We start from the raw sequence: 20,909 nt of genomic DNA, 5'->3' as shown, positions 1-20,909 counted from the left end.
ATCTGACAAACGACCAGAGGGGTTTGTGCAGGGAAGCTGGGGAGGGGAGATCCTGGCCTTCCTTCATTGTCCCTTCCTCTCTTAGGGGAGTAATGATGAAATATCTGAAAACGAAGAGGAACTGGAGGAGAAATCTGAGAGCGAAGGGAGTGACTATTCGCCCAACAAAAAGAAGAAGAAGAAGCTCAAAGAAAAGAAAGAGAAAAAAGCCAAGCGCAAGAAGAAAGATGAAGAGGAGGATGATAATGAGGAAGGAGGTTTAAAGGTACCTACAATTACTGTCCAGGACCTAGGTCCATTAGTCGGGTTGTTTCTGAGAATGGGAACTTTAGGGCACCTCCCTGTTACTCTCTCTCAATGCGAGGATGGGATGTGGGAAAAGGCCAAGGGGGCTGTTTTTCACCAGGTGCTTCCTCAGGAGGAGTTTCATTTCAGTCTCTGCCTGTATGCCTAACTGGGGGTCCAATCCTGCAGGGAGTGGAGTGCTCCTACTCCCAGATGCTCCCAGAGGAGCCGAGGGCACTGGGAACCTGGCAGGTTTGGTGCTTGGGAGATCTGTGTGGAGGAGGAAATTCTGTTTCATGAAGGATTTGGAAATTTGGCTTTGTTCCAAACTGGAGCAAAAACTAAAATTTTGAAATTCTTCAAAAAAAAATTCTGACTTTTTGTTTTGGGTTGATTGAAACATTTAGTTTCGGATTTGACTTTTAAAAATGCTGTATTCTGTTACAAAATCAAAAAAATCCACAGTGGAAAGTCTGAAGGGTTTTGTTTTGACATTGTTGAAATGGGACATTTCAATATTGTCAGAACTTTTCCCGTTTTTTTCCAAAACAGAGTTCCAGCGAAATGGATCTGATTTCGGGAAGCATGTCAGTGTCAATGGCACCGTGTATTCTGGAGGAAAATGATTCCATCCAAGTTTCTTCAACCAGCTCCAGCCCCTTGTCCCTCTCTCTTATTTTGGCTCTTAGCTGCTCTTCGGAGGTCTCTGTTGCACGGTTGCCAAGAGGGCGTGCCCTGGACAGTTGTGTTCATTTATGTGTCTGGTTCTGTGGAAAAGCAGATGAGTGACGACTCTCTGGCTCCTCGGACACTGATGTTAAAACAGCCTTTGCTTTTCAAAAAATGCTCTGACACCAGGGTCACCCCTCCCCAAGGTGTGGAAAAGCAGTAGCACCCAGTGAGTCAGGAGTCACCGGAGTGGACCGGGGCCTTGTGCTGTCACAGCTACTAGCAAATGGATTTTGCCGCAGTTCCCACTGATGCATTTGATGTGCCCATGGATTACATGTCGTGGTGACACTAAAGCTGTGGTGGGGTTAGGGAAGCGTTTGGAAGGCATTGTATTGTTTTCCAGCTAGGTAGTGTGTCTGTTTACTAAGCACTTGTGCACACTCCATCTTTTAACCAACAGAAACCAATCCCCATGTTGTGGAGGTCTAGGAGTAGCAGATGGCGTGCAGTATATAATGGGCGTGGCTGCACACCGCTCGTTCATAGCACCTCCGTCATTTGCATTAAATGTATCCCTTTTTAAATCCATAGGAGCCCAAGAGCTCAGCGCAGCTAATGGAGGAGTGGGGCCTGGATGATGTGGATTATATTTTCTCAGAAGAAGATTACCATACGCTGACTAATTACAAGGCTTTCAGTCAGTTTCTCAGGTAAGAGGCTGAGCAGTGGAGCATTGTGCGTATGGATGGGGATCTGTTTTGTACTTGGTTACTACCCAATCGAGTTGATAAAGCCAAGGCATTAGAATGCTGATTCCTCAGCGACAGAAAACCAGACATGTGCAGTTTACTGACATTCTGCCAGACTGCACAATCCGCTCCTCGTCACATGCAGGATCTGGGCTACAATCTCTGTAGAGACTCTGGATGTATCCCAAGTGGGGTTCTGCTCTCGCCCATAGCCAGTTGGACCCTAGAAGGTTACCATTCGCTTTGAGGGCGAGGTCAGATGCAACAGGGAAATGATGCAATGTCATGCCACGGTGCTATACAAGTAGTAATGAATTATCCCTGGCTCCAAAGCATTCTCTTGGCCAGTTTAAGTTTGCTGCCCTGGTGCATCATCTATACCTTGGTGCTTCACCACATGTATCCGAGAGGTGTTCTTCAGGACGCTGTTTTCCAAGGGGTTTCGTTGCAGGACTGGTTGGAAAAGGCAGAAACATTTTCACCAAAAAATAAAGTTTTCCCAATTTTTTGTTGTTGAAAATTGTGAATTTCCCCCCACCCTGGCTGCTCTTTAAGCTGGTTGAAAACGATCAAAGATTTTTTTGGGGAAAAAAGTCATTGAATATTTGAACATTTCCCCTCTCTTTCCTTGCTAGGGCAGTTTTGGTTTCTACTGTTTTCAGTGCATCTGTTGCCAGTGACTTGTCACAATCGGTGTCAGGCATTGGCTGCTAATTCATGTTACGCTTTTCCCCAGTGTGTGATGAGTTAAAACAATCAGACCGCAGAGGAGCCCTATCGACTGATGGTTTTTCCTACCCCACCCTGCAGGCCTCTCATTGCCAAGAAGAATCCCAAAATCCCCATGTCCAAGATGATGACAGTGCTTGGTGCCAAATGGCGAGAATTCAGCGCCAACAACCCGTTCAAAGGCAGCTCGGCCGCGGCAGCTGCAGCCGCAGTGGCGGCAGCTGTGGAAACAGTCACCATTGCACCTCAGCTTTCTGTCAGCCCTCAGCAGTCTGCTCTGCCCATGGCCATCAGGAAAGCGAAAACCAAGGAGGGCAAAGGTAACGTGCCAGGCAGGAATGAATGGCTAACCAGACAGCGTGGGTAGATCTTGCAATGATAAACAATACATTTACTTGCAGTATATTATTTAGCCACTAGATGTGTCCGTGTGCTACCTAGCTAGTTCCAGACAGGGTGTGAAGCCTGGTAAGTAAGGGAAACAAAGCTGGAAATTGAGCTGTGGGGAAACTTGTGAGTCTGTGTCTGTAGTTTGTATTTGTACTCTACAATAAATGCCACAGATGAACTGTGATTCTTTATATAATGACCGATCACGTTTCCAGGACCATGGAGGATTTGTATCCTACTTTAAATAAAGCAATAATAACAATATTTCTTGATGTGATACCTGTGTCACAAAGGATCTCCAAGAGCTTTATAAATATTCGCTAGTGAAATCTCGCAACCTCCTGGAAAGGGCACTTTTCAAGCTGGAGTGAATTTGCAGGCCAGTAAGATCAGGACTGAGCGGCACTGGAAAATCTGTTGGGGGAAACTCAAATGGAATAGTAGGGGTGGTAGGATGCAGGGCAGGACATTGGCAGAGCAGATGTGTTCTGTCTGTATGCCTCTGTAATATTCAGCAGTCTGGCCGATGCATTCCATCTGGACCGACATAGGACATTCAAGAACAGCGAAGAGACCACAGTAGAAAAGATTACAAAAATAACTTATAAGGTATTTGATTTCCTAGCGGGGAGGTGGAAGGACACTGCCTTCAAACCCCATTTGCAAGCGTGTTAATCTACAGCAGCTCCTACGGAATTGATCTCATTTTTATTGAAATGAGTCTGTAACTATTAACATTTTCCTACTCCTGACAGCAGAGACGGGAGGCTTCCCTCAGCGTTCAGAAAGGGCTTCATGAGTCATTGGAAGAAAAAATGGGGAAGGGGAGGAGGGAGAGAAATCTCCCTTTGTTCCTACAGTGTTTTTCTTCATGAAGTTTCTGTTCCAATTATGCAGCAATCAAATCCTGATGCCTCAAGAGCTTTGAAAGGAGCAGCCCAAGAGGCATGGTGCTGTTTGCAACAGTTTTCCTTTCCCATAGTTTTCGTGCAGCATCTCTCAGTCCACTTAGCTGATCTTGTGGGAGGAAGCTGTCGTCTGTCCCCCCTGGCCACACCCACAGAGGTTAGTTATTTGCACCCATCTCTGCAGTATCTGAGCTGCAGTCCCTTTCCTGGCCCCTGGGGGGCAGGCTGCAATTTTCACCCAAATGCAAAGCAGTTAAATATGAACCCCTGGTTTATAAGGGAAGCAGTTGGCCACCCCTCAGTATTTGCTTAGGGTTCCCACTGCGGAGACACAGAGAGCCACAGGGGAAAGAAGCACCTTCGGGGAAGGAGACATGCTGCTTTCATTGCTCTGCTCTTGCATTTATAAAGTTCAGTGAGGAATGTTTGTGAAGCATCGTTTTCAAACAGGAGGGAAACTGTAAAAATGTAGAGCCTTGGTTCTTTCCCAGCATTGAACATGGGACCTTCAGCACCAAAGCACAGGGCCTTTGCCTCTTTAACTAAAGGAGTCGCTCTCTTAACGGGTAGCAGTATTAGGCACTTATCCTCTGTGTGGATTCAGTGTGTGGGGGGAACACGATGTGATAAGCTAGAATGTTATGCAGGCAATGCAAACACTCAGAAGATACTTGAACGAAGGTAAATTATGAGCAATAGGGTTTGGGGAGAATGTAGAAATCAAGGTGTCCATCATTAGAACGTCAAGAAAATCTTTCTGTTCATTTAGGTCCAGGAGTGCGGAAGAAAATCAAGGGCTCCAAAGATGGGAAGAAAAAGGGGAAGGGGAAAAAGATGGCGGGCGTGAAATTCCGGTTTGGAGGAATCGCCAACAAAAGGAAAAAAGGCTCATCAGTAAGCGCTGTCTGTCTGTAAATGGCGAATGTTGGTGCCGGTGGAGGGTGCTGGGCGGGCAGCCCTGGAGATTGGAGTCCTCTGTTTCCCCCAACATTTTGGGTAGTGGCCGGGCAAGCTTCCTCCTGCGGTGTTCCTTATCCTGCCTGAAGCCCCATTCGCAGATAGGAGAAGGGTGTTCAGTTCTGTAGCTCATTCAGTTTTGGTGTGTCTCTGCCAAGAAGGGAGACAATTAGTGCCAGTTGCACTGATGGGTATTGGATGTGGCTACTTGTCCCACAGAGCTGGGCTGTGACTGTCAACCCATTTTGCACAGGGGGAAATTCACTCCTGTGCAGAGAGGGGCCAGCACACAGTCTGTGCCGCACCAAGGGCTCAAGTTGAATTTACGTGGGGCGTTGGCCCTTTGCACTGGCATGCATTTCACCCATTGGAAGCGCCAAGCTTCCTTCAGCTGGGGAAATGCTGGCAGTCCCTCCCCACTTGGGCCTGGGTAAGGAAATCTTAAAATCTCATTTGCGTTTCTTTGTTAGAAACCAATCTTTGCTCAGTGGGTATTCTACCCTTTGGAAGAGAACTGCATCCAGGCTCACGTTCCTAGAGATGGCATGTTTGGGAATTTCTTCCACTAAAATCATAGAATCAGTTTTAATTCTTTCCTGTGGTGAGTTCGGTGATAACATAATTTCAGATTTCATTTGCAAATAAACTGTTTAGGGCCTACCCTCGTACTGAATGTATGTCAGAGAGAATTATCAAATGCTTTAATTATATTACCATATCTAGCCTGTGATTTTCCAGCACAGTTCCTGGAGTAGAAGACCACAGGAATAAATGCAAGGCCAAAAAAATCTGTAATACAGTTTGCATGCTGTGCACTTGGCAGTGTATGAATATCAAATGTATGCAGAGTATTTTAAAGAATAAATATTTTAAATAACTATAGAATAAGGACAGAACTCCTGTAGGTCTTGATAATATTGATCAGAATCCCATTAATTTAGCCTTATTGGAGTTCACTAACCCTCTGGAGCCATTACATGTAATATAATCAATTTGTAAATTACTTTTGTGCAACAAAGATTCAAGTGAAAGGAGCGTTTTTGAACCAATCCGCTGCAGTAGTTTTCAATCATAAGTATGTGAATATGTGGCAAATTTTCAAAAGTGGACCCTAGATTTGTGCATTCACATTTTCAAGTGATGCTAAAAGCTCAGAGTTTCTCCCACGGTTAGTCAGAGGACTAAGTACAGTGTGTGTTTGTGTGTGTGTAAATCAGAGCTTTGGGGAGAAGGGTTTAGGGTCCAGAATGAGAATTTAGAAGTGTTAATTTTAGGTGTGATGTCACAGTGTAAGTTTTAGTTCATTTAACTATTTGCAAAAAAAAAAAAAATCAACGAAGTAGCGAGTGTGTGAATTTTTGTGTGCGCATGCACGTGCCGGGGTTATGGCAGACTGAAGCAACGGGGGGTCCGGGGGTGCCCTCACTGTATCGGTCCGGGAGAAGTAGTGCAGCCACCCAAGCGAGGGAGGAGAGGAGAGCTCCCCGCTTTTAGCAGAGGATGTGGTAGCTTTGTTTCCCCCAGCCCCGCTCCCCCTCACTTCAACAGACACACATGCTTGTTTAGTGCTTTTCGTGGCAGGGGCTATTCTGGGTGAGCCTGGAATTCTGAGCCCTCATTGTGTCTGATACGCAAAGCTCCTGTTGGCTGGATCAGTCTCGTTTCGTGCTCCAGGCAAAATCTGAACTGTGCTCAAACACAGTATCTCATGGAGCTACTTTTAAAGGGCACGAGCCAACGGCTCTTTACATACCAGGCCCTGGGTGAGGAGGCTGCATTTCTCCTGCAAGACTAAACCTGTCTAGTTGCCTGAAGCTGTAACCCCGACTCACCCAAGCCGTGCCATTGACTCCAGTGAGGCTGCTGGCATCGGTAAGAGGTGCAGGGAGTGGCCCTAGCGGCTGAGGTGTTAGATCAGACCGTTGAGACCTTCTGGTCCAGTGTCCTGCCTCTGGCCAATACCCGGTGTTCAGGGGACACTGAGCCGTCCCAGGATGACCCCTGGCTGGTTGTGCAGTGCAATCTGTGCATTTGTGAAGGTGTTATCAGAGACAGCCAGGGAGCCCTGCCTCCGACTCTTGTCAGGTAAGTGGAGAAGGAGCTGGACTGTCGCCTGATTTAAATGGCTTGATTTGCACTCTTTAAATCTGCACTTAGAGTCTTTCAGTGATTTGGGATCTTAATCTGTCTGCTCCCTTCAGCGGCTGCTGGAGGTGCCAGGGAACAGGCTTGGCAGCCTCTCTTCAGAGCTGAAGGAGAGAGAGCATTGTCCTGCAGATGCCAGATACAATCCAGCCCTATTTGGCTCGACACTGAGTCCAAGAGATTGGTATAATACATAAGATTTACTTTGTGATGCACTTGCATAACCTCCGCATAATGTCACCAGGAGCTGTATAAACCTGCCTGTGGCCTATCCCTAACTACTCAATGAACCCGCAAGCTTTACCGCTTGGCCTCAGTGGGGCTCAGCCCTGAGGAGCTCACTCAATGAGCTGTGTTCTCCCTGTGCATTTGCCTAGCTTCTCGGTGCTGCGCTCCTCCTGCCACAAGGACTGGCCCTCTGGCAGCGGGGGACGAGAAGCCAATGCTTTGCCACTGTGTGGTTTGATTTCCCTTGCAGAGTGAAGAGGAGGAGCGGGAGGAGTCGGACTTCGACAGCGCCAGCATCAACAGCTCTTCGGTGCGCTCCGAATGCTCGGCGGGCTTGGGGAAGAGAGGGAAGAGGAGGAGAAAGAAAAAGAGGAGTAGGCCATTTCTTTGTACTCCGCTCCTGTTCTGTTTGGATTTCCTGCTTTGATGTGTGCTTCTCTGGTCCCTGGAGCCCTGTGTGGGAGCTTCCAGTGCAGCATCTGACCCTGGCTCCATGTGGGGGTGTGTGGGGGCGAGGGGAGCCTTCATTCACACCCAACGCGAAATGCCACTGCTGGCTTGTGTCTCGCCAGGGGTGTGAGCAGCTCCCGTTCTTTCAGCGCTGCCTTGCTTTGGAGGGAGAGCCCTGTCTGCTGGCCTGGCATTGTTTCCCTTCCATGAAAACGGTATTTGTGGGAACACGCCACCAGTAAATTTAGCCTTACAGAGTGGCCAGCCACGTAGGCCAAGGTGTCTAGCTGACATAGGGGAGCATGAAGATGTGAACAAGATTAGGGTTTTTTTCCCTGTGTTAAATGCCAGAGTAATTCACAAGGCACATGCTTCATTCAGCCTCATGGACGTGCCCTGGGATAAGAAATGCATGCAAGCAGCAGGACAAGGCACGCAGCAGGGTATTGGATCAGACGTATGTATCGTTTTTTGGATACCATTGATTTTTTTTAGCAACACTTTCTCTGCTTCACTGCGACTGAGAAAATCCATAAAGGTCCCTTTGGACCGAACGGCCCGGAAGTATTCTGCTGACACTGGCTTGGCGGCGTCTCTCTCCGCCCCCGAAGGACTCCAGGAGCGAAGTGCAGTACTTGTTTCCTCCCACCATCCCGGACTTGCATTCACGGCAGCAGCTTGGCTTCTCCTCAGCTGTTGCTGGCTCAGCACAGCCATCTGCTCCATGGCAGCACCGTCCCCGCTGTGTTCTCAGCTTGGGCAGCCATTCACTCTTGTAGTGCGACAGAAAGGATCCTTTTCTTTTTATCTTCCGTCCTTGCTCCGCACGAGATATTTCAGATCCAGAAATTCCAAATATCCTGTAGCTTCTTATCTTCACCCTCAAGTTATACTTTCAACAAATCAAAGGGCAGCTTCTGGATGTGGGGCTGGAAGCTTCTGCTGGGATAGGAAACGAGACTGTCTCACCCTGGCAATGCACGGTCCTCATTCTCTGGGTTTGACCTCTTACACCGGTGAGAGCTGAGCTCACGAAGACTGGGACTGGCTGCAAATCAGTCCCCTACATGAAGACGGAATCTGTTTAGTCTTTTTGTTTGTTATTCACGTTGCAGCAGTGCATGGAGACCCAGTTGTGCGAGGTGCTGTACAAATACATAGCGAGAGACAGACTCTGCCCCAAGAAGCTTATAGTCCTAGTAGATCAGACTGACAAAGGGAGACTCATTATCTTCCCTAGTTTACAGAGGAGCAGTTGTGCACAGAGTGTTTTAGTGACTTGTTCAAGGTCATTCAGGGAGGCTGTGGCAGAACTGGGACTTGAAGCCAGGTCTGCTGAGTCCTAGTCCAGTGCCTTAACCATAGAGCTATCCTGCCCTTCCTTGTCCCCTGCTGTACCAGGTTGGATGAGCTCCTGCCTCTGAGTCTAGTGCACACACAGGGAGACCAGAGTAGTCCAAAGAGGAAGAGTCCTTCTCGGCTGTATTATTGTTGCATGGTACATTTGCAGTTGATGGTGATGGTATCTGCGGAGGTTTCTCTGACTGGCCTCCCTTGCAACCTCTCCAGGTTCTGGCATTCTCCATTGAGAGCCTGAAGGAACCAAAGGATGATACAGTGTGGAGAGAGAAAGAGAGACAGAGGTGAGATGATGCTGTGTGCAAAGACCCAGATAAACTGATTCTGAGGGACAGAGAGGTAGGGGAATGTAATAGATGGGGACTAAGGTGGAATGTTCTCTTTGTTTCCTTAAATATAATGAATCCTTTTACAAGAGAAATTGTCTCGTTTCCTCCTGGGAAAGCATGTGATGGCTGCTGCTTCTCTGACTGTCCTGTGTGTCCCTTGTTCTTAGTTGAAGAAGGGGATGGATACGAGACCGACCACCAGGACTACTGTGAAGTCTGCCAGCAGGGAGGGGAGATCATCCTATGCGACACTTGTCCTCGCGCCTATCACCTCGTCTGCCTGGATCCTGAGCTGGAGAAAGCACCGGAGGGCAAGTGGAGCTGCCCGCACTGTGTGAGTAACTGTGGAGTTGGTTTGAAACTGGGTAACTTTGCTGCTGAAAATCAGCTTAGAACATAGCTGGGAGCACTAGTAAAAGGAGGGTTCCTCTTCTGCAGAAAGGAGTGCTCAGAGATTTGTGTGTCCCACTCCTCACCGCACATGGGCTTATCTAAGTCGCAGCGGCACCCTGTCCAAAAGGAGCCTTTGCTTTTTAGTTGGTGCCGTGTGATCAATGGCTCTGAAACCATGTCCTGGACCAGAGCAGCAGGACTTGGCTGCAGCCAAACTTGGTTGCAGTGTTCACCAGAGAGGTGGCTTAGCGGAGCTAAGACTCAGGTTGGAAATGGCCTTGACTCCCTGGATTCATGGATCCGAATCCCTGCAAGGCTGACTTGGCTTCTCAGCCTCCTCATGCAGTTCCTACCCCAACAGGAGCTCTTGCAGCTGCGTGTTCGGGTGCTGAGGGCTGAGAACTCGGCCCGCAGGGGAAAGCGCCCGTGTGTGTTCAGACACCTATCAGACACCCTTGGGGCACTGGATGGGCCACCTAAGTAAATACTCAGCACTGTGCTGATGCACCTTCCCTAGGAGAAGGAAGGGATCCAGTGGGAGCCGAAGGAAGAGGAGGAGGAGGACGAGGAAGGAGGCGAAGAGGAGGAGGATGACCACATGGAGTTTTGCCGTGTGTGTAAGGATGGCGGGGAGCTGCTGTGCTGTGACACCTGCCCGTCTTCCTATCACCTGCACTGTCTGAACCCGCCTCTGCCGGAAATACCAAACGGTGAATGGCTCTGCCCGCGCTGTACAGTGAGTGTTACCAGCATTTGTCCTGCCGCCCCTTCGCTTCCCCCGGGGCAAGGAGCGGGCTTCAGCGTGGCCTGAGGGTTTCAGAACTGGTGCTAGAGTGAGGGCAGACAGACGCCCCGCTCTGATGGGCTCTGATCCCACCCCCCTCTGATGTGCCCCCATCCCATGCCCTCTTCCCCATGGGCCTGCCGTCCTGCCCCTCACTTCCTGCTCTGCAGAGTCTGTCATCCCCCTCCCCAGGCTGCCTCTAGGACCTGCTGGGTCTCTGGAAGGCTCTGTTCCCTGCACTGACTTGCTGCCCTATGCAGATGACCGGTTATTTCCCTGCAGCTTTTTAGATTAAGTGTCAGGTCCCATTTGATGCATCTCCTGCGTGGAGGAGCCTCCCGCATCGGAGGCAGCCGAGCTGCAGTGGCGGGTAGGCGTGATTTGTGGAGCCCGCGACAGTACTGGAGAATTAAATATGGGACTAGTGAAACACTGATTACTTCCCAGCCCGTTCTGTCCCCAGCTGGGACATGGGCAGCATCATGGCCGCTCAGACAGAGCCATCCTTTTCCAGCACGCCTGCATCCAGGGGATGGATCTGCCATCATTCAAGGTGCCTTGGGGGGCACTCTCTCACTCACCCCGCCCCGTGCGTTTCACCCCTCTCACTCACTCACTTGTTACTGTCCGACCAGTAAAAAAGAGCATTGATTAAGAAACAAGCCCTGGGGTTGACATAGAGCACAGCATTTCCTTTCAGGACTGTCCAGGCTGAGTCAGAGGTGGCAGGCCAGGCCTAGAACTGGCCTGACTCTGGGGTTGTTAAAAACTGCCCAGTTTGTTGCATGACCCTGGGTTCCCTTGAGTCTGGGCCTAATTTACTGCCAGTCGCTGCTGCCCATCCTGCCTGGGGATTTCCCACAGTGGAAGCAGTTTCCAGTTATGGACCAGGTGCCAGTGGAGACTGCTCAGGGGGCCTCTGGATTAGTGCACCTCCCTCTCTGCCCTGGCAATGCCCTCCTTCTCTGGACAGCTTACTCCTAGGGGGATTCTGCACCACTGCGCGATGTAACAGCTAAGAGTAACAGCTCCCCTCATGGCTTGGCCCAGGCAGGATCTGTGCTACATTTCCCCACTGCAGACCTCTTTGCCCTCCAGCAGACTCCACTGCCAGTGCAGGTCTAGTGCTCAATCCAGGCCAGGTCTGGTGTCCAGCCATTGCGAAGCCGGGGCTTGGTAGTGATGGGTTGGGCTTTCCCTGGTGTTTCAGGGCTGTGCTGCCGGGGAAGTGGAAGGGGGAACTGCTGTGTGGGGCTGACGGGGCCCATTTTAAACCTCGAGTGTATGTGTGTTATTTTTGCCTCCTTTTATTCTCAGTGCCCTCCCTTAAAAGGCAAAGTCCAACGCATCCTGCACTGGGTCTGGCGAGAGCCCCCTGCCCCCTTCCTGTCTGGGCTCCCTCCGCCTGAGCTGGAGCTGTCTGTCCCTCCATCAAAGCCCCTGGAGGGGATCCCGGAGCGGGAGTTCTTTGTGAAGTGGGCAGGACTCTCCTACTGGCATTGCTCCTGGGTCAAGGAGCTGCAGGTAAGACGCAGCGAGGCTGGTGAGAGGGGGACTGCGTGCGATGCTGCCCGTGGCTGGGCCGGGCACACCTGTGGCCCTTTTCGACACGTGTGTGGGGGTGTTGAAACATAACCAGCTCCCCCATTTGTTGCTTTCTCTGGGCGCAGCTGGAGCTGTACCACACCGTGATGTATCGCAACTACCAAAGAAAGAACGACATGGATGAACCCCCGGCCTTTGACTATGGCTCTGGGGATGAAGATGGCAAAAGCGAGAAGCGGAAGAACAAAGACCCGCAGTACGTCAAGATGGAGGAGAAGTACTATCGATACGGCATCAAACCTGAGTGGATGATGATTCACCGAATCCTGAACCACAGGTGGGGAGTTGTGCAGGAGAGAGGGGTGGGTGTACAGACTCCTAGAACTCCTATAACATCAAGGGGCAAAGATTGCCCGTAGGGCCTCGTGAAGATCCATGAAGAAGGAATTCTGAGTGAAACCTGATGCATTCACCTTGCCTCCTTTTGCAAATGAAGGTGTAGGGAGTGGTTCCTCCCCAAGTCATTAGTATGGACTGTGTGATATTCCCAATCCTGCAGAGGTTTTTGGGGTGGTGATTTATGGTGATTAGCTAGGTTTTTTTGGGGGGGAACTAGAATTTCTGTAGCAAGCAGTATTTCTATGTCAAGCCTAGTTTGTCGGCAATATTAATTAAGCAACGGTTAGATCTGCTTGTGCTAAGAAGATAACATACCGCAGAGTGATCAGGGAGATGTTTGCAAAGTTACACACACACAGCATTTCAAGTTTGGATTCTACCCACTGACATTATTGAATCTGGCCTTGAATTTAGGCAGCCCAGAGCACAGGGATCATCCAGGCTAGTGCCATGTGGCCATTCGTGGCACAGCATTGTAATATCAGAACATAGACAGCCTGGTGTCTTGGTAGGACGGGTGCTGCTCATGTGTGTCACCAGTGTTAACCCAGAACAATTCCACCAATTCTAATGGAATTAATCTGAATTTCCAGACCCTGTAAGTGACAGCAGAATTTGTCCTGCGATGTCTCCCCAAGCCCAAACTTTTTGCTGGCCAGGGGATGGGGATTTACCTACTGCTTTGCTTTTGCAACCCTAATTTGCTCCTCCTAAAGACTGTAAAGCTGTAAACTTATTCCAAGGCTATCCATCACCTTGGAAGCTCATTACAGAGCTGAAAGTGAGGCCAAACATGAATTGTTGCATTATTTCCATTTCTATTAAATTGCACGTTAAAAATATAGATAGTAAATTCTTCCAAAAGGCGGATCTTGGCGTTATTAAACTTTCCCCACATACATTATTTGGGTCCCTGATGGCAACTAATATTTTACTGAAAAATTCATAAATTTCTTCTGCGACTGGGTGATCAGTGTTTCTCCTGTTGATCGCACCATGCAGCTGCTATTACTCACACAAACTACTCTCAAACCCAGTCCATTTCTGTGTATGCTGTTCATTTCTGTGGGGAATCATGCATTCCACCCTCACTCAAATCACATCAAAGACATTTGCAGGAGTTTGGGAATCACATGTATACTGAGAGGTAGCTAATGCTCACATAACTCCCTTGGAGGCTGATGGGACTGTGCATGCAGAGAAGAATTTAAATGAATTTCAATTATTTAGCCATGATATCTGAGTTTATTTGTGCTGAAGACATTTCCTATGTATTAGATAATCTTCTGGGTTGATACCTTTTTTTTTTTTTTTTTTAAAGTCTAAAGGCAAGGATCGCTTTGTAGAGCTTCTAAATTAGGAATTACACACTTCTCTTCAAAGCTGTTTGACGAGGACTGAGTCAAGTTGTATGGCAAAACCCTGTGCCAGAGTTACGTTCTATGTAAATAAGGCAGGTCTTGCCTTTTATAAATAACCGGATTCTGAAAGGTTTTTATTAGTTTTTCAGTGTAATTGGTATGAGAAATGTATAAGGAGACATGATAAGCTTTTCAAACGAATGACTGGACTAGAGAATGTCTTTTGGGAACTTTTGTTCACAGTGTCTCATACTACAAGAACCGGGGGACATTCAATAAACTTTTAAAACGAGTAAAAGGAAATACCTCTTCACATAATGCAAAAATAGCCAGTGGAACTCACTGCAACAAGATACCATTGAGGCTAAGAGCACAGCAGGATTTGGAAGAGACATTTATATAAATGTGAGAATATCCAGAACAACAATAGTAACGAAAAAATTAACAAACCCCAAGAATTTTGGAAGGGATATAAACTCATTTTTCAGGGCATAAGCCAACTTCTAGTTAATGGGTTTTAGGAAAGGACTTTCCTTGGGGACAGATTATTCCATAAGTGCCTGCACCTTCCTTTGAAACATCCGGCACTGTTGGAGATAGGATACTGGATGAGTGCCTACGTTCCTGTGCTTAGGCTGAAATGTAGGACCCTGCCCTGCTCTTTCTGACTTTCATTCTTTTAAGTTTAAAAACATTCAGCTAATTTTCTTGCTCTTTCGCTAACAGCCCTATGTTACCTGGCCTCTGAGCAGCCCTGGGTACCTGCTGCACGCTGCCGCCACAGTGCTAAAAGCGGTGGTGTTACATAAATTATTGTCCCCAACCCTAAATTACAGGCAGCACAGAGACAAAGAAATCGTGTGGCATTTAGCTTCTGTGATTGATTAAACATACCCAGCAGATTAATGGACCATTCCACCTGAAACTATTGATTCCTTCTTGGTGGTGTTTTAGCTCTGCATCAACTTCATACTCTGAAGGTGCAAACAGAGGATGGAGTATTCGGTTTCTTGAAAACAGGGTCATAGCAAGCTGTTTGCTTAGGATTGAAACCTGCCTACACAAGTCTTGGTACTCCCCCTGGGAAGGTTCCTGAATTCATTGCCTTTGGAAGGGCAGGCCCCCCATTGCTGTGTATTTATATCTGGACATTTGGTGGTTTTGTTCATGGTTTTGGGCATGTGTATGAGAGCCCATCTCTGGTGTTCTTTCCTCCACTGGCTCCGTGTAAATCTCCTGGGGGCTAGCTGACAGGAGACCTAAGCATGTTCTGTTGGGTGCAGGGTTCTCTGTTTCAAGGGACTTTAATTAAACCCTGCTGAGACTTCTAGGCTCTGAAGGCCTGGGGGGTTGTGTTTGAGAGAGAGGAAGCTGTCTCATCAGGGAGATGTTTCCATTGCTAATACACGGCAGTACAAGGGAAACACCAACTCAGACAATGTTTGTTACATTAGGTCATTTCAGTGATGTGCTTTTCTATATTATGAATTCTAGCTTTGATAAAAAGGGAGATGTCCACTACCTGATCAAGTGGAAAGATTTACCTTACGACCAGTGTACCTGGGAGATTGACGACATAGACATCCCGTACTATGAAAACCTGAAACAGATTTACTGGAATCACAGGTATGAGCCAGGGAGGCAGTGTGGTCTGTAGTCTGCGCCGGCAGCATAGAGTCATGCAGATCTACAGCATCTAAAGTGACCGGTGATTTTTGGTGCCCCATATTTTGAGTGAAGAACTGGAACCACCTTAAGGGAACGGATTTTCATTGCGTGGGTGAGCTGCACTTTCTGAAAATCAGGCCCTTTTAAGGTGTCTCAAGTTGGGCACCCAAAATCTCTAGTCCACATATCTGTTTACAGCCTATCTATAGCATCTCGAGTATCCGCCTGTCTGTGTGCAGAAGTAATTCATTTTTATCAGTAGTATTAATTTGACTCATTGCATTTCCAAGACAATCCATTGTGCCTGGCTCTGTCTAGTTTTTAGGAAAAAATATTGGAGTGTTTTTATTTTGAGTAAATTATTACATGAATTTTGGGTGAAATTGCCTGGCTTATTATAACCTACTCATTAATGATCAGGGAGGTTCAGCTAGAGCTGGGGCGGAAAAGTTTCTGTGGGGAAAGAACGAATGGAGATTGGCTGGGAATTCTAATCCATTGTGTGGAGGCCATGAGGGGAATATCCTTCTGCCTATCCAGCTCCCCTTGTCTGATCCATGCCCTCTGTTTAATGGTCTCTTCCAGGGAGTTGATGTTGGGGGATGATATCCAACCGCCAAAGAGGCTGAACAAGAAAGGGAGAAAACTGAAGGAAGAAAAACTAGAAAAACCTCCAGAAACTCCAATTGTTGATGTAAGTGAGGGGTGTGAAGGCAGCAGAGCAGGGGTATGCGATCCAGCTGAGAATCTCACTTGTTCCCCATTCTTGCATGAGCTCCTAAGAAACGTAGTTTCATAGAATCATAGAATATCAGGGTTGGAAGGGACCCCAGAAGGTCATCTAGTCCTACCCCCTGCTCAAAGCAGGACCAATTCCCAGTTAAATCATCCCAGCCAGGGCTTTGTCAAGCCTGACCTTAAAAACCTCTAAGGAAGGAGATTCTACCACCTCCCTAGGTAACACATTCCAGTGTTTCACCACCCTCTTAGTGAAAAAGTTTTTCCTAATATCCAATCTAAACCTCCCCCACTGCAAGTTTGTTTCAGTATTTCTTTGTGTTAAAGCCCAGACCTTGTCCAGCCCTGGGTCTTCCTTTCTGGGGGGCTAACGCTACATCTCATTTACGTCAAAGGGAACCATTTTCAGCTGCCCTCGATTGTACAGTGCAGCACCTTCATCTGAATGGCCACGCCCCACACGTTTTCTCTGTTCATTCCTTAAGCAGAATTATCAAGAGGAAAGGGAATTTCTCAGGTGTTGGACACAAACAGACCACTGCATGCTGGAATCTGTAGTCTCTGCAGGCTGCAGCTCTGTACTGAGGAGGAGGACTGCATTTTGGAACTGTACGAACTGCATTTAAATCTTGATTTGGGTCTGTCTGTGTTAAAGCCTTGAGCAGGAACCTAGCGGGCTATAGAGAGAAGGAAGGTGAGGGGAGGAACAGGCTCTGCAGACTTTGCATTCCACCTCTTTCCCCTACAGCCTACAGTTAAATTTGACAAGCAGCCATGGTATATTGATGCAACAGGAGGCACCTTGCATCCTTACCAGCTAGAGGGACTGAACTGGCTGAGGTTTTCCTGGGCCCAGGGAACCGATACGATCCTTGCTGATGAGATGGGGCTTGGGAAGACGGTGCAGACCATTGTGTTCCTGTACTCCCTGTACAAAGAGGTGAGTGTTTTGGCACCCATGGAGACAGTCCTTACTTCCTTGGCATCCCATGGGAGCCTGGGGTGCAGCACACTCACCTGGAATTTGCCTTTCTGAACAGGGCCACTCGAAAGGGCCGTATCTGGTTAGTGCCCCTCTGTCCACTATTATCAACTGGGAGCGAGAATTTGAGATGTGGGCACCTGACTTCTATGTGGTGACCTACACAGGGGATAAGGAAAGCCGGGCTGTGATCCGAGAAAATGAGTTCTCCTTTGAAGACAATGCCATCCGGAGCGGGAAGAAGGTTTTCCGAATGAAAGTAAGTCCTGGCTAGCTACAGCCCTGACCCTGCCTGAGGCAAAGCAAATTTTTGCTATTGGCAGGGGAGAGGGTGAAAGGTGCCAGGAAAGATTAACTGTCTTACTCATTTGGTATGTAGAGAAATTCTCCTCTGTAAGCCTGCTAACAAATGGAAAAAGAAACTCTCTCTTAATGAGCCTCTCCTGGCATCTGTCTCTCTCTTTGGGGCTGTCTTGGGAATTGCAAACCGAGAGCATATTTACTCTGACTTCTCTGACTCCTCGTGCTCATCTGGGTTCCCATTATCTCCGCTCTCATTCTGTCTAATGGGTTTGAGGCAGGTTCTTTGTCCCTGGGATGTGTGTTCCACCCGTGTATGTTACCACTGCAGCAGGGAATTTGCTGTCCTGGGGCTGTCTGGTGAATTGTATTCTTTTTGCCAGGATGCAGGCTCCTTCCCCATATGATTTTCTCAGTTTAGCACTCTCTGTAAGATAAAGAACTGTAGTTTCTGTTTCATGTGGCCTGGCCTGTGAACCAGAACACCAGAGAACAGGATTCTGGCATGGAGGGGAGGGAGAAAGGGAGGGATGGAAAAGGTTTGCACTCATTTGTGCTAGTTTAAATCCAGAGTAACTCTCCTGAAGCCAATGGATTTACTTGGGATTTATACCAGTGCAAATGAGAGCACAGTGTGACCCACAGAGGGTGAGATTCCTAAGAAGCTGAATCAACTGTTCTCCAAAGAGAGAAGCTGACCCTGTTTATAAATGCAGCAGATTTATGATGGGCTTTACAGATTTCTGCAGGACCCTTCTCTGTTTGGTTTATACAGCTCCCTAATTCATTTTAATGCTCAGATGGATATAGATTTTCTGCTGGCTTGATTCATTCCTAGACTGGGCTTGCTGGCATTTTGTAGTGCGGTGCAAATGAGTCCACATTTTTCTTCACGTGTTGGGATGTGTGTAGTATGCAGAAGCACTGAGGGCCAGTGGCAACCATGTCCCCTTGGTCTCTTTAATCTGTGATGTTCTCTCTCTTTATTTCATCTAGAAAGAAGCTCAGATTAAATTCCATGTCCTGCTCACATCCTATGAGCTGATCACTATTGATCAGGCTGTTTTAGGCTCTATAGAGTGGGCGTGTCTGGTGGTGGATGAAGCTCACAGGCTGAAGAACAACCAATCCAAAGTAGGTATCTTTCACGGCAGCTGGGAAGAATGTTACTTGGACGTGCATTTACCGGTCCAACTGCACTGCCCCGTCATGGCTGCACTCCCCTTTGTTTCCCTCTCTGTGGGTCCAGAACAGATTTGCTCAGGTTGCACATCAAAAGATCATTTCCCGCACGTCCCCCACCCGACCCCCAAACTCAATTTGGGGTTTGAATCTCATCTGGATTATTCCTGCCTCTTGCATCATCGCTGCCCTTAGAAGTCCTGCTGTTGGTACACAGCTGCGGTGGTCCTGACGCCGGCTTGCTCCTCAGGAGCCACGTTGGCTTAGCAGGGAGAGCAGGTGGGAGGCTTTGCCTGGGTCAGTTAAGTCAGCAGATGTGACTGGTATGTTTGGGGCGTGGCTGGAGTTCAGGGGAGCCTTCGGGCTGTCACTGATGGGAGCTGGGGGAAGAGATGGGAGGAGGACGGGGCCCTTTGCCTGCCTGGGATGACGCACTGTTGGAGCAGGGGAGTCTGTTTGGTGACAGTCAGAAATTCCAAACGGAGGTAAAAACACAGAAAAGAGGCAAAGTGGATTTCTTTAACACAGGAAAAAGAAAACTGGCGGTTGGCGTTCAGATGCCACAGGGCGCTACACGGCTTCACTTTGATGTGGGCAAATCTGAAGCGCTTAGAAACGATGATGATGATGATGATAGATTGCCGAGTCCAGCAGCAGCCACACCTTGCCAGGGTCGGGGCGGGAGCTGGCTCTGCAGGATTCATGCCCGCTTGTCTCTCTATCCCCTCCATGGCCCACAATGGGCTGGCTTACCCACCTGGTTGAGAAGCCTTGAGGTGACAGCCCCCCATGCCCCACAGAGCCGGTCAGCACTGCTGCCAGGCCAGCCGGGAGGGCTCACCTGAGAGCCAAAGAAGACGCTCCCTCTCCTTCCCTCCATCCCCTTGGGCTAAATGAGATGCATCCTCAGCGGTCCTAAGCTCTCCTGGCTTGGAAATGGAAAGACTGAGGGAAATTGAGAGACTTCTTCCAGTGGCAAGAAGTCTAGGGCAGATTCAGTTTCAAACCACGTGAGATTTAGTCAAGTCACGCTGGCAGGATAATCATTTCAGCAGGGTAGCCAGTGTCACCTTGGTTAGAGGAACTCCTCCCGGTCTCCCTAGGGAGAGAGAGGATTCCCTGGGCTAGCCTGAATGGTGGGGTCTGGTGGCTGGGGTGGCTACGAGGAGGGAGTGGAGGCTACTCCACGCTTCGGCTGCACTTTGGATTAGCAGAACCAAAAGCTCTAAAATGACCAACTGAGCAGGTTCCACCCCCTCAAACCGAACTGCTCCCACCTGACTCGGCTTCTTGTCCAAGTTCTTTAGGGTATTAAATAGCTACAAGATTGACTACAAGCTGCTGCTGACCGGAACGCCGCTCCAGAACAACTTAGAGGAGCTCTTTCACCTGCTCAATTTCCTGACCCCGGAGAGGTTTAAGTAAGTTGCACTATTTCCCTTCGCTGGCTGGGTGAGTGTCACAGAGAGGCGCAGGCAGGTCGACGGATAGATGGCAGAAGGAGGCCGTCGCAGCGCTGTGCTAGAATAAATAAATATTCGTGTTATACACATTACACGTGTATAGTTCTGGGATACTCCCAGCTGGGCTTATGGCCTTCCCCAGCAGTCACTGGACTTGCGGGTGAAGGATTCTTAGATCCGTCCTCTTCCTCCCGAGAAGGAGGCGTTGGTGGCTTTGGAGCTTGGCTACCGTCTAATGTCAGAACAGAAGCAGTAAACCCGCTCTACGCGGCCTGCACCGTTCCTCTGTAGAACTGGAACTGCGCTCACAGGGTGGGAGCGTCCTTCCGCTGTATTCCCTTCGAGCTTTCCTCACGCAACCCCTGAGGGTACGCATCACTTGGGTCATGGGCCCCCCATGGCCTGCCGTGCGCTGCCTCATTATGGGTTATCTTTACAGCAACCTGGAAGGGTTCCTGGAAGAGTTTGCTGACATCTCCAAGGAGGACCAGATTAAAAAGCTCCATGACCTGTTGGGTCCCCATATGCTCCGGCGGCTGAAGGCCGACGTGTTCAAGAACATGCCTGCGAAAACGGAGCTGATTGTGAGGGTGGAGCTCAGCCAGGTGCAGAAGTAAGTGCTCGCGACTAACCACCAAGGGCTGCAGGCGACTCTTCCGGAAGCGCGAGGGCGCGGCGCCGCTGGCTCCTTTCACACCGCCGCATTTGTGCTCGGTGGAGCGAGGCTGCAGCCTACGCGGAGGGCATGCAAATGGATTGTTAGGGGAGAGCCACACGCCCCAATCTGCACTGAAGCATTCAGCCTTGATTAGCGTTAGCGGCCCTGGCCCCTTCCTGTCACGGCAGCGGGGTGGGGCCGGGTCCTCTGACAGAGGGTTTGGTAAACGGAAGCC

The 20,909-nt window shown here is 48.9% G+C and overlaps 1 protein-coding gene across 5 annotated transcripts in view; it reads left to right on the top strand.

The window, feature by feature from the left end:
* CHD5 (chromodomain helicase DNA binding protein 5) overlaps positions 1-20,909 on the top strand; it is an 80,437-nt gene that overhangs the window by 27,849 nt on the left and 31,679 nt on the right. For 4 of the 5 annotated variants that reach the window (XM_084652078.1, XM_084652079.1, XM_084652077.1 and 1 more), the window contains exons 3-18: positions 86-265; positions 1,549-1,667; positions 2,517-2,755; positions 4,503-4,627; positions 7,314-7,437; positions 9,369-9,535; positions 10,112-10,330; positions 11,696-11,902; positions 12,049-12,260; positions 15,178-15,309; positions 15,937-16,045; positions 16,838-17,029; positions 17,130-17,330; positions 18,368-18,505; positions 19,853-19,974; positions 20,456-20,629. In XM_084652078.1, the coding sequence (XP_084508204.1) occupies positions 86-265; positions 1,549-1,667; positions 2,517-2,755; positions 4,503-4,627; positions 7,314-7,437; positions 9,369-9,535; positions 10,112-10,330; positions 11,696-11,902; positions 12,049-12,260; positions 15,178-15,309; positions 15,937-16,045; positions 16,838-17,029; positions 17,130-17,330; positions 18,368-18,505; positions 19,853-19,974; positions 20,456-20,629 (2,660 nt within the window). Of the gene's footprint in view, positions 1-85; positions 266-1,548; positions 1,668-2,516; positions 2,756-4,502; positions 4,628-5,709; positions 7,438-9,082; positions 9,157-9,368; positions 9,536-10,111; positions 10,331-11,695; positions 11,903-12,048; positions 12,261-15,177; positions 15,310-15,936; positions 16,046-16,837; positions 17,030-17,129; positions 17,331-18,367; positions 18,506-19,852; positions 19,975-20,455; positions 20,630-20,909 lie in introns of those variants that run through there. The other variant, XM_084652081.1, reaches the window with a different exon arrangement.

Source organism: Lepidochelys olivacea, assembly GCF_965140295.1.
Source record: "Lepidochelys olivacea isolate rLepOli2 genome assembly, chromosome: 18".
Classification (NCBI taxonomy): Eukaryota; Metazoa; Chordata; order Testudines; family Cheloniidae; genus Lepidochelys; species Lepidochelys olivacea.
The sequence above is the reverse complement of the archived record's forward strand: the minus strand, read 5'-3'. Positions and strand labels throughout refer to the sequence as shown.